This window comes from Bombus bifarius, unplaced genomic scaffold (genome assembly GCF_011952205.1).
Source record: "Bombus bifarius isolate JDL3187 unplaced genomic scaffold, Bbif_JDL3187 scf7180000009142_frag, whole genome shotgun sequence".
Taxonomy (NCBI): domain Eukaryota; kingdom Metazoa; phylum Arthropoda; class Insecta; order Hymenoptera; family Apidae; genus Bombus; species Bombus bifarius.
This window is the reverse complement of record NW_022884928.1, coordinates 19,538-33,527: the sequence shown is the minus strand read 5'-3', so window position 1 is coordinate 33,527 and position 13,990 is coordinate 19,538. Positions and strand designations below refer to the sequence as shown.

General features: G+C 45.7%; 2 protein-coding genes across 2 annotated transcripts; both read left to right on the top strand.

The window, feature by feature from the left end:
- The first annotated feature begins 3,902 nt into the window (after nucleotides 1-3,902).
- On the top strand, nucleotides 3,903-4,538 carry LOC117213887. The gene has a single exon (XM_033459575.1). The coding sequence runs from the start codon at nucleotides 3,903-3,905 to the stop codon at nucleotides 4,536-4,538; it is 636 nt and encodes a 211-aa protein (XP_033315466.1).
- Nucleotides 4,539-4,642: 104 nt separating this feature from the next.
- Nucleotides 4,643-5,164, top strand: LOC117213886. The gene has a single exon (XM_033459574.1). The coding sequence runs from the start codon at nucleotides 4,643-4,645 to the stop codon at nucleotides 5,162-5,164; it is 522 nt and encodes a 173-aa protein (XP_033315465.1).
- Nucleotides 5,165-13,990: the final 8,826 nt, after the last annotated feature.

The following is a 13,990-nucleotide window of genomic DNA, read 5'->3' as shown; positions in this document are numbered from 1 at the left end:
TACGTACATATGTACTCTCAAAATTTCATTAAAATCGTTCTTACGTTATTTTAAAATCCATTCTAAAATCGATTCTATGGTGACAACCAACGGTGTAACTTTATAATTCGACGAAATTTTCCAATGCATTTCAAACAGACAAATTTTTACAATCCCAATATAGAGAAGGTATAAAAATAAAATAGTTATTTTTCTTGCTCGGTTCTAGATGAGAACAATAAAAGTTGCGTGGACAGTGATTAAATTGCTTTAAGGAGAAACCTCCTATTTTTTGTTTATATATTGACTTTTTGTTGCAATATTTTCCAAGAGCTTCGACTGGCATCGAGTCGTATAAAATCGTAGAAAAAGGCGCTAGTATTCTTTATAGTTGCATAGCTTCCATCATCGCCTGGGTAATAGGCCTCGCTTCGTCTTTGACGCGACAATCTCGTTACCAAGACTTCGATGTTCGAGTTGCTTAATGCGATATCGACATCAGAACGATGCCTCGACGAGCAATTCATCAAAAAAGTTTTTTAAATTTTATTCGTGTAATCTCGAAAGTGACTCGATATTGACCGAGAATAATACGATGTTTCATTTATTTGTCGAAGCTTGGGTGAAAATTTTCCGCCGACAGATTTTTGATTGCAACCAACGACATTTGAAATTACTGACACGAGAAATAGAAATTTATTGTCATAACTAGCAACGTTGTAAATTGTTCGTATTTGCTTTGATACGAAGATGAATTGGAAATTATTAAAATTTAACAATTTAATAGCATTTACAATTATTCGTATTATCTCATTTAATTATATCATAATTGACAATACAGAAGTGTCACTGTTTCTGTATACCTAAATATATTATGTAGTATCGTTTGTTTTTTTACAATAACTGTGCAATTCCATCGTATTGATGCCTTTTCTACTGTAATTCTACTCCTAACTAATTACATTGAATCAACGTCAGTCATTCGCATAATAACAATTCTATTCCCTGATATTCCCAACCCGAAAGCAAATATCCTCTTCCAAATTGTTGCGTATGTATAACCATCCGATTTCTATAGTGATATATTAGCCGTACTGTATTATGTGGATTCTTCGTTGTACGAACGTAAGTAGTCAAGTGAAATTTGTGATGTTCCTTGATCTATGTACGTTACGATCAGTTTGCAACAGGCAACGGCAGTTTTCCCGAGTCGTTGCACGTTCAGCAAGAAATTTATCAGCAGTGAAGAAAAATATAAAGTTCCCCTGTATTTCTAACTTTGTACTCTGTAATGTCACGGTTTCTAATCTTTCATCCATAGTTCACACTTTAAGAAAAATTAATCAATTACATTAATTACGTTGCTTAAAATCATCGAATTTATCTAGTCGGTTAAGCGTGTAAAATCGACGAACGGAAGATTATTCAATGAGAAAACTCGACATTACCAAAATGAACGTTTGCCCATGTTGAAGTAGCATTTAAAGGATGAACGCGATACTCAGCGTCGAGTCGAAAACGTTTCGAGTTCGAGTTTCTATTCGCCTCCATATGAACCCATTGAATAATCGATACGAGTTGCTCGTTACACGGTAATTCCTTGCTTACAAATTTGAAAGCCACCCCTATAGGCCCTGTTAATCGGTCAGACTAGCGCAGAGACGCGTTTCATTTGCTATAATTCGATCTTCGGACGGTTTAGTTATCGTCGCATTTTGACGCTGCTTACCAGCAGATTAATCTCTAGCAAACAATTGATAGGCGTCACAAACAGACCAGTTGCTTCGTAGTTAGCGAGTCTCTGGACGTTCAGAATATGAGGATCCAGCTGATCCACCATTACAATTAATCGGATTAATTCTCACTCCCTCTCGCCAAGGGATATATGTAATTGATTTTCTGAATCAGGGATGGCTATTCCGATAATATACAGTAAATATAAAATATAGCGAAAATACATAGTAAATCGAATTTTTCCTTTTCATTTCTTAACTTTATCTGTTCTCAAGATACATAGCTTTTGCAGTTTTCCGTAATGGGACAGAAAGCGGAACGTCTTTAGGCTACCATCTTTTTCTTTTTACAATTTAAATTCGTTTCTTCAATGTCCGTTAGAACATTTTCCAGCCAATATTTTCTAAAATTTCACACGTATCCTTCCTTCGCTATAAGACGCGAGATACACGTGTACTTCAGCATCGACGTGTCTTCAACTCATCGACGCCTCTTTCTCGGCGTTTCCCATAGTCCGTTTTCCATTCTGTCCGCGTTTCAACCCCCGACCACATTTTCTGTGCAACGTGTACACACATCCAAATATGGGTTGACTGCGACACGGGAAAACTCAGCGTTAGAAACGAACGAAGAAACGCCTAACCATCGTGAAAGCGATGTGAACGCGGAAATCGGACGAGGCGAAGTTAATTTCGACTATCAGCCAGCTTTGGGCAATGAATCTCGACGATTTCCGCGAGCATATTGGACTTATCTGCTCCAGCACGCCTTACAATCACGATAACACCTTCTGTTGCACGCACGTGAACACGCAACCCCCTCGTTACCCTCGAAACGAGCGGTCAGAGATTGAAATTCGTTACGGTTACGGAAGCCGTTTACGAGCCTATGGATTACGAGGGTCGTTTCGAAGAATGCAGTGAGCGATCCCATGGAGCGTAATTCTTAGCCCATTAACGGGCAACGTTGCGTTAGCGAATTTCATCTGTCACCTTTTCCCCAATGAATTTGCGTTATCGAATTCTATTTGTTAACATTATCACCACGACAAGCAATTCCAAGGATGAGCTTCGCGTTTACTTCGTCTCTACTTTTTCTATCTGGATTCTACAATTTCATGAGTTTCAAAGGATGTGGATAAAACGGCATTATGAGAAACTGTTGGTTGATTCTTCATGGGTTAACGTAGTTTTGAAGAAATTCTTTCAGGACCCGGGAAGAATATTAAACATTGAAATCGGATACAGTACCAATTCTGAGAACTTTGAAAATGACACGGTACCACAATGTCGCTATAGAGACTAATATAATGTTACTCTAGAGGCTTTCACTGCTCGAATTGTCACAATTATTTTTTATACTTCCGATCCTTGATCATGCCAAAGCGTTATTTTTAAAAAATAAAATATATAATAGAAGTGTGTATAGAACTGTTGAAAGGGCCCGTGTAACAGACTTTCGTCGATGATCTATACAACTAAAATTCTTAATATTAAATTCAATTCGTAGAATATTCAAATCTATCTATAGTTTGATCGAATCTTCGATTATAAATCGACGTAAAATTTTTGGATACTACAAGCGTAGCCATCGTTCAGTATCTCGTAAACGTCTGATGAAGAAGTACATGTTACAAGGCTTATACGTCAAATCTATAGAACACCTGAATATAACTGACTTCCCAATATTTCAATATTCCAGGTCCCATAGCTATATCGGATGTCGATTAATACGAAACATGAGAAGTCAATCAATCGATATGTTCAATGGCACGTAATCTTGATAAAAGCTGTACAAACTTGCAGTCCTTTCCTTGTTTATAACGGGAAATTGAATACTTTGTAATTAAATTGTAGAAACAGAAGCAATAAAATGTTGCGTGGCCTGTCGCAATAACGTAACGAATCGATATAATGGTTGCCACAGATTAATTAATTAATATCAATCCCGCGATCCTCCATCGCAGCTGTCTTTATTTCCGCGTAGTTTGTATCGAATTCGTCGCGTTTCATCGTGAGAAATCTTCAGCCGTTCCAAAAGTTTTTGCAGGAGGCAGGGGGCCCCTCCCGCGCGCACCGCGAACGTCAGCGGTAACAATCACCCTGACGGACAAATCGAGCCAATCCTACGCGGAGGTGCTGACTGCGGCCAAGGACAGTGTCTCCCTGACCGAGCTCGGCATCAACACGATGAGGATGCGGAAGACCATCGCCGGAGGCGTCATCTTAGAGGTCCCCGAGGACCAGGGAAGGGAGAAGTCCGCAGCGCTCGCAGCACAGCTGACGCGGGCTCTGGACCCGAACGAGGTCCGCGTGGCGACACCCTTCCGAGCCGCGGAGGCAAGGGTGTCCCTGATAGACATAGCGGCCACCAAGGCGGAAATCCAGAACACCCTGGCGAGGAAGAGCGGCTGCAAACCGGAGGACATCCGGCTGGGAGAAATCCGCCCCGCCCGGAACGGACTTGGCACCGTGTGGATACGAGGCCCTGCCAGTGCAGTGAGGAAACTGGCCCAGGCTGAAAAGGTCGCCATAGGCTGGTCGACGGCGAAGGTCGAAGCCATCGAACGGAGACCGTTGCAGTGCTACAGGTGCCTTGGGATAGGACACACGGGGAAGACCTGCACCGCCAAGGAGGACAAGGGGCACCTGTGCTTCAGATGCGGCGAACCAGGGCACCAGGCGAGAGCATGCACTACTGCGAGCCCGAAATGCCTGCTCTGCGAGGCGCTTGGAACACCGTCGGTGCACAGGATGGGGGGACCGGCCTGCGCCCCCTCGAAGAAAGGAACGAAAGGAGCCGCCCGCGGATCCACGGCTGCATGAGGCAGCGAGAAAGGCTCCCCGTCGCAAAGCGACCCTAAGCCCGCGAACAAGGAGGTAGGCACGGAGAAAGCCACAAACAAGGAAAGAACACCAAAGAACTGAGAATGCGCATCCTCCAGACTAACCTGCGAAGGTCAAGGCGAGCACAAGACCTGCTCCACCAAACCATCCGGGAGAGCACGGTCGCCCTAGCGGTGGTGGCGGAACCGTACAGAGTTCTGGATGCCCCGGAGTGGGTCGGAGACACGGACGGAATGGTTGCCGTCACCTGGACATCAACGCCCGGGGCGTTCGCCCACGGAGCCCTGCTGGAACGCGGCAACGGATACGCCGCGGTTGAGTGGGCAGGGATGATGGTGGTGGGGGTGTACGTGTCACCTAACAGTGGACGGGCAGCGTTCGAGGAATTCCTAGACGGAGTTGGCGACTGCGTCAGGCGACGACTCCCCCGACAAGTGCTCGTCCTGGGAGACTTCAACGCGCACTTCACGGAATGGGGGAACGCCAGGACCAACGCGCGCGGCCGCACGCTATCAAACTGGGCCGCGGGACTTGGACTTCTGTTAGTGAACAGGGGCTCGACCAGTACCTGCGTGACGTGCAGAGGGAGCCCATTGTTGACATAACATGGGCCTCCCCCGAGGCATTCAGGCGGATCTCAGGCTGCAGAGTGGCCCAAGGGGTCGAGACGCTGTCGGACCACCTCTACATATTCATGGAGGTGGACGCACCTGGACCTGGAATGCCGACGACAAACGACGGGCACGGCCCGCCGAGGGGGAGGCGCGCGCGCCCACCGCCCAGATGGAAAATAAAAGAAAGGAATGAAGATCTACTCCGAGCGGCTGCTATAGCAACAGCTTGGAGCTGGGAGGCCTCGACAACGACGACCGAAGCAGACGTGGAAGAGGAGGCCGAGAACCTCCGCCAAGCCACGACAACAATCTGCGACGCATCCATGCCACGGGCCACACCGGGCACGGTGCGAAGCAGAGCAGTTTACTGGTGGAACCCCGACATCGCGGAACTGAGGACGAGATGTGTCCGGGCCCGAAGACAGTACCTAAGGGCCCGCCGCTGGCGACGCGACGAAGAAGAAGTCTCCTTGCGCTACCGGGCGTACCGCGCGCTACAGCGCTCGCTACAAAAGGAAATTAAAAAAGCGAAGGACCGTGCTTGGTCCGAACTGGTCGAAACAGTCGAGTCGGACCCATGGGGAAGGCCATACAGGAAGGTGACACAGAAACTACGCGCGAAGGGCCCCCTGACAACGACGGAGATGGAACCTGCGCTGCTGACGCGGATCACCGGAATGCTCTTTCTCCCACAAGAAAACAGAGCGGTGGAACGGCCACGGGAAACGACACGACCGCTGGAATGGAGGGACGACTGGGAAGTCACGGAGGAGGAGATATGGGAGGCTACCAGAAGAATGACCCTCCGCAACGTGGCACCGGGCCCGGACGGAATCCCTGGCCGGATCTGGGGGGAAGTGATGGGGGTCATGGCCCCCAGACTCCGGCACCTCTTCACAAGATGCATGAGGGAGGGAGTCTACCCCCGGGCGTGGCGGACGACGAGACTGGTCCTGCTCCATAAAGAGGGCCGACCGACGACCTCGCCGTCAGCGTACCGGCCGATATGAAAACTGGACGAGGTCGGCAAACTACTCGAGAGGGTAGTCGCCGCCCGCTTGGAACGACACATAGCGGGCCAAGTGCCAGGTTTGCACGAAAGCCAGTACGGCTTCCGGAAGGGGCGCTCGATGATTGACGCGGTCAAACGCGTACGAGCGATTGCGGAGGACATGGTCTCCCGGAAAGGCGTGGCGCTGGCGGTTTCCCTGGACATCGTCAACGCGTTCAACACCATGCCATGGGACAGGATAGTGACGGCCCTGGAGCACTTCGAGGTTCCCAGCTACCTCGTCCGATTGATCCGAGCCTACCTCGACGACAGGTGGGTGTGTTACACCAGTAAGGAAGGAGAGGAAAAGCGATCCGTCGAGCGTGGCGTCCCGCAGGGCTCGGTGCTGGGCCCCATACTATGGAACGTTGCGTACGACGAGGTACTGCGATGTCCGCTACCCCCAGGCGCGGCCATGATATGTTATGCGGACGACACCCTAATCCTGGTCAAGGGTCGTGGCTGGCACGAGACGCTGCGCATTGGCGAAATCGCAACGGCCTGTGTGATCCGTGCCGTGAACGAACTGGGCCTGAGAGTCTCCCCTGCGAAGTCGGAGGCCACCTGGTTCTTTGACAGGAAGAGGCGAGGGACACCACCGCCCGGCCTATGCATAAACATGGCAGGTAAAACCGCCCGGGTGGGATCACAGATGAAGTATCTGGGACTCACCATCGACAGCCAGTGGACGTTCGAGCCGCACTTCGACTCACTGATCCCGAAGGTGTCAGCGGCTGCCAATGCCCTGTGCGGCCTACTACCGAACATCGGCGGGGCCGGAGACACGGTGCGGCGACTTTACGAGGGCGTCGTTCGGTCACGAGTGATGTACGGGGCACCAGTATGGGCGGACGACCTGATGACAAGCCGTCGCAGCATTCTGCTCCTGAGAAGGCTGCACAGAGTGACCGTCATCAGAATAATTAGGGGATACCGGAAGGTGTCTCACGCGTCGGCGTCCACCCTAGCCGCGTCCCCCCCGTGGGAGCTGCGGGCGCTGGCGCTCAAAAAGAGATACACCCGCCGGAGAGAATGGCATCCGGGAGAAGACCCCACCGAGCAGGCGGCTCCAAACGACACAGGAACCGCCGAGGAGGACACATGGAACCTGTGGCGATCCCAACTGATCAACGGGAGAAGCGAACACCGAGGCGCGGAAGCGGTCCTACCAAACTGGGAGGCATGGAGGAGCCGCCACGGCCTCCCACTCACATTCAGGATGACACAAGTGCTCACTGGACACGGCGTGTTCGGCGAGTTCCTGAAGAGAATAAGGCGAGAGACGACAGACACCTGCCACCACTGCGGAGAGGGCAGGGACACAGCGCAGCACACCCTGGAGCTCTGTGCGGCGTGGGAGCTGCCCCGCTACACCCTGCGGCACGCCATAGGAGAAACGTTGACACCCTCAGCGATTGTAGAAGCGATGTTGAGAGGGTCACAGGAATACGAGGCCGTCCGCCTCTTCTGCGAGCGAGTTATGCTCGCGAAGGAGCGAGCGGAAAGGGAGAGAAAAAAAAACTCTCACCCCTGCAGGATAAGACGATGGAGAAGGATTGCAGTCAGACGACCCAGAGCCGCCCCGCCACCACCCCAACGGACTACGGCCAGAAGAAGTGACAGCGCTAGGGGCAACGACCTCCCCCTAACGCCTACTCAATAGCCGGCTCGAACAAGAGAACGCGAGAAGGGGGTGCAACTGAAGTTAATTCATAAGAGGTTCTTGGAGCACCCCTGTCACGCGCATAAGGTGGTCATCGTGGAGTTTTAGTCGGTAGGAGTCCGACACTACTCTGCTGTTACGCGATTATTGCAGCAGCGGAGTGTCCATGAGGATTTCTCCACGTACAAAAAAAAAAAAAGGTTACGAACATTCGGAACGCGGGATCGAATCCCGGCGACCGAAGTCCGATTTTTATTCCACGATTCTAAATAGGAAGAAAATATAGCAGTACCCCCAGCAGCGACATCTACAGCCACCAACCACAATCATCACGGACTCGACTCATCCTCTACACATTATTTGACTCCAACAATAAAATAAAAACGATCCTCAGTAATCAAACCGCACTTATCAAACGCTTGCTAGACTATGCTAAGACGAATCAACTCGAAAACGTTAGCAATGTCATACGCAAGATTGAAAACCATAACGAGAAAAACGAAATATTGATCTCTTTACTAATTCAGACTGAATCTACCATATCGGAGCTCCATATTAACATCGACGAAATTTTTAACACTATAGTATCAGGAAAACAAGGAATCATAAACCCGCAAATTATGGAACCCAAACAATTCTTAACAACACTCGACCAAATAACGAAGCAAAACTTTATGAGTAATCATATCGATCTTTCAGTTCAAAACTTTCTACTAATTCTAGATCTAAGTAAACTAAAATTATGGACAAATGATAACAAACTCATATATACGATAACTGTATCGTTTTCAGAAGACAACGAATGGAAAATAACAAAAATTTATCCGATACCTTTCAAGCAAAACTCTGTATTTATCGCACCTGTAGTAGAAACTGATACTAATCAGCTTAGAACGATACACCTTTGTCGATAGCCACTACTTAAACAAATATAAACGAACGGCAATCATCGACATTTGTAAGGGAACTCAGTCAAGTCACAATAGAATCAGTTCACCTAAATGTAGAATCGAATTAACTAATAATCAACAGACAGTCAAAACCTGCCCAACTGCTGTATTCAAGTTGGAAGAATTGACGTTCGTACCCTTACAGACAGAAAATCATTATATCATTATCATTAGGAAAAATGTGCAGATCGACGTATCGTGTAAAACACATAAAATCTTAGAAATCAGACAACCGAGTTTAATTAGCAGCAAAACTGGAGTTCGACTCGAGACGTCGTTGCTTGCGGACGTGTTTGCCGCGAGCTCCCGCTCGTGAGCATAAGGCTAGTTGTAATAGTAGTTGGTTAGGGGTAGATGTGTCATATCGTGGGTGGAATTAGTTTAAAGGAAACATGAGAAATACCAATTTTTAACGAGCTAGATAGTGATGGATAATTCCCATTTGAGATGAATTAGGGTGTCGTGGGTACGTACAGTGATTTTAGTTTATTGTTGACTTGAATAAGATGAGAGGGTTTAACGGATGCAAAAAGTCACAGGCTAAATTGGAAGGCGTAGCGGGGCCAGAATCGATATAACAATTAATGTTATTGAGTGAGTAAGCGTTTAGTGGATTTTAATTGAAGTTAAAGTGAGCTAAATTAATATTAAGTTAATCTATTGGCTAAATTAAAGGAAATAGAAATTAGAATTTGACTAGGATAGGAATTGAAATAAAGTGTAATTACGGTTCGGGAACTATAACAAATGAATAACTACGAGTCACATGTTAAGGTGAACGTAGGTTATAGACAGAAGTCTGGTTCGCGACGCAATTGAGAGCGGACATGTTGGTGGATCGCTCTCGCTAGCTAGGTGTTTGACAATATACGATGATACATGCGTGTGAAAATGCAAGCAGGATTACTAAGGATTGTGGTGAATTACAAGGGGTGTGAGTGGAATAATATTGAGACGATATCAGAGTGTATGCATATGGAGGCGACAAGGATTATAATCATATGATCGTTTGAGTACAATTAAAGTGGGAGAAACATGAAGCGTGGCGGTCAATATTGGCATGATAAGTTGTAGGGGAATAGCTGTTAAATTAACTCGAGCACAGCAGCAGCAGCGTAGGATAAAAAAGTGTGTGATGCATTAACGGCTCATTGGTGATGGTGTCTATGATGGATAGCGGTGAATAAGTAAAAGGAGGAGTAATATAATATGTGAGTGTTAGCATACGCTGGTGATCTTCAAACCAAACAAGGGAAAAAGAACGAGTAGCATACATTATATGAATAAATATGTCGGGTTTACATTAGAATTAGGGTTAGGGGCGTGAAACGAATCCTCGCTTGGATTACGCGTTGTCGTTATGCAATAGAGAAGACATTGACTAGTGCAAATACGATTATCATAGAACCGGACAAGTAACCGTGGTGATTAGATACTCGAGAAACTAATGACAATGATCCTAGGTTCAATAACGAATCGGCGGTCGACGGGATGATAGATGAACGTACTCACAAAATCTAAGTCGGACGCGTAATATTCACTGGTCGTAAAGAGTTACTCCTTTCATCAATGAGATCGCGAGCGAGAATGCCTTTCCCGTCCCGATGATGCCACAGAGGAAAACTATAATGGGGTGTGTCTAAGGATACGAGATCATCGGATTCGTCGAGAAAAGCCTTCGTTCAGAAAGTAAGGGAAATTGGCGTTGCTGCTAATGGGTCAATCTCCGTATCGGTGGTTAGAAAAAGATGCTAGCCGCTCTCGAGGGAAAGTTGCTAGTGGGAGACGCCGCTCGTTGAAAAATAGGTCTCCCCTATTTTCCCGTAGTTGGGACAAAGACCGTTTGTCTGTTTGAAGGACTTTAGTTGACTAAATCTTAAGATTTATAACAGGCCCTCGGGCTAGCTGAACATGTACTGCGGAGACGCATCGACATCTGGCAATCATCTTACTCGAAGAATAGGGTCTGCGTGTGGCGAGCTACGGGACAGAGCCCGTTGGAATGTTTACTGTCGAGTGTTCCAACTATTTCCTTTTTAAAGAGAACTATAGAATTATTCCATGCCTTTGTTAGACAAAGCGTTCATCCCGTGACCGCGGCTACGTTTGGCGACTGACTGTCGCCTCGAGCCCAAGCTCATTATCACAACTCGCGAACAATTACAATCGGATTGAATAACTACAATTGTTCAATTACAGCTATAGTAGACTCTGGGTTGCAATGTTGCGGGATTATCCAAAATTCCAAAGGCTCCGGTGTTCTTTCATCTCCGATATATATTACACTCCGAAGACCTCGATAACCTTCTTGTACGCACGCTTGTTGTCAACCGACCCCACCAGATTCTTCTAACAGCTTCGAATCGTCTTTTGTCTCAACTGAGACCTGGACGCTCTCCGACGCTTACACACACATTCACATGTACAGTGTAAATGTATCGTCTACCTAACAGTAGTAAAATTTATTGTATGAATCCAAAATAGTGGCGGTTCAGAGTGCTATAATAAAAAAGATGTCGAGCGCTAATTTAGAAAGGTTTTTATGCTGAGGTTTTAGTCCTCCTGTAGGGATTATCGCCGGGTGTATATCAGAGGCGGCTATTCCGTTACTATCTGGTTATTGTTTCGATAGCTGTGGCATGCAGTATATTTTGTTCACCCTATTACTGCTTCTTAACATGTGACATTACTGAGCGTGTGACACTAGCACATCCGATACCAGGCGGGCCCGTCAGCCTCGCGGTAGACGCATCGGATTACGCCATAGGAGCAGTATTACATCAACGCGTGAACGACAAATGGCTGCCGCTAAGATTCGTTACAACATCCTTGACCTCCGCGCAGCAAAAAAATATAGAGCATATGACCGCGAACTTCTTGCTTTGTACACCGCAGTTAAACGTTTTAGATAAGCCGTAGGAGGGAGAAATTTCGCGATATAAACCGATTACAAACCCCTCATGTGCGCGTTCAATCAATATCTACACAAATGTTCGCCGCGACAATTTCGCCATCTTGACTACTTCGGACAGTTCACGACCGACATCCGATACATTAAAGGCTTGGACAATAATGTAACCGACGCTCTATCTGGCATCGAAGCGATAGGGAAATCTGTGGACCATAAAACTCTCGCCGCAGCGCAAGAAAACGACACCGAGCTACGCGACATCGTCAAGTCCGATACATCCGTATTACAATTAAAGAAGATACGTTTTCCTGATTACGGCGTATCAGGCGATTTTGTATGACCGTTTGTATCGAAATCCTTGCGGCACAGCGTATATAATTCGCTCAGGGACTTTCCCATCTTTGGATACGCGCTACGCAAAACATGGAGACGACGTGTTTCGTCCGATCGTCAATAAACAAAGATTGTCGAAACTGGGCACGACAATGCCTGGCAGCCTATGGTCCACGTACCGTCATTCCGGTCCTCAATAAACCTAAGGACCCACCATAAACCTTAAATTTTTAGTTTAATTGTTAGCACATATTTTCAAGTTAATGTGCTTATCCGGAAGGATTTTCTAATCCTATAAGTGTTTTCGGTTTATGGCTGGTTCTTAGAAAACTCGTCAGGTTTATTAGACTCTGTTAAACATTACGGAGAGAGCGGGTAGTCACCTAATGGGAAAAACGAATGTTTGTCTAACGACAAAGCTGGTTTTTTCCATGAACAAGTTCACCCATGAGCCACGTTGGTAGGAGGCTTCCTCCTCATACCTTTATGCATTAAGGTGGGTTATAATCAAGCGGCATCGCGGACCGTTACCCTCACTTTTCATAACGAAAAGTGTGAACAACGAATCCGCCTCCTTTGTTCAAAAAATACCTACAAACCGAGCTTCCCTCCATAATTACATGAGAGCGGAAGTTCAGTTAACTCTCCATTCTAACATACTCAACACCTCAAGACTTCCTCTACGACAACATATCTACTAGGACTCGAGCTCTGTCTTCAGATCAGTCATCGTCTCTACACTGATTCTCTCATCTAAGAGCAATCCATTTATTCTTCACTTACCTCTTACGTATCGGCGTTACTATCTTGTGTAAAGTTGTTGGAAATACATATTTTATAACCCTGTTAATCGCAGCGTTATATCACCTCAACCACCCCTAATATATCAACGGGAATCAGGGGATCGATTTGTTCGCGGCGTCGATTATTACAATCGTAACGGGAATTTACGACTTCCGTGGCGAATTTCCTAGCGGAAGCGTCTCCCCGCGACTGGTCGAAAATACAGTATGCTTATGCGAATTTCAAGAAAATTGCAATGGGTTACAATGGATTACAAAGGGAGAGGGAAGTGCAATGAATTATTACGATAAATTGTAAGGGGTGTGAAGTGGGATGAGATGATAGGAGAATTGGTGTGAGTGGAATAGTATTAAGTGAATATCAGGGTGTATGTTACAAGGGAGTCGACGTGGATTATGATCGAGTGAGTAAGTTACAATATGTTTGGGTATAATTAAATGGTAATATCCTAGGTGAACAAAAATAAATGGAATAATTGGAGGATCTAATGTTAAATGTGAGAGAAACAAGAAGTGTAATGCTCGATAATCATGGCGTGATGAGTCATAGGTGAACAATAACAAAGAACATAAAGCAATAAATTATTGAACTATTGAATTAAAATATGAAGAGGAGTTGGTAAAGTCGAATATCTATAGAAAATGCAATTACGAATTTCAATTTAAATGATAAAACTTTAAAAGGAAATAAAATTAGAATTCAATTAGAAGAAGCCAGAGTTAAATAAAATATAATAAAGAGTGGTAATATAATGGAGGAGTATTCTACGTAATATAATTGAAGAGCTATATAAATATAAAGTTTCAAGAAGAAATTTATTTTCAATCTTAAGTAATTTAAATACAATAGCTTAGGATAAATATATTTGGAACTTTAATGACTCATCAGATAAAGTCAGTTCATAATGGAAAACAGTGGAAGAATTAGAAAGTGGTAGTATATATCGTTGATTTTCAAAACTAAAAAGGAAAGGAATTAGTAGGAAACAGTAAATAATTTAAAAAGTAATAAATTAATGTATATAACGTATTCGTAAATGTTTAATATGCGTGAGTACGTTGTTGTAGATAATTCGAAAGGACGTTGGTTGTTCGCATTTATTGAC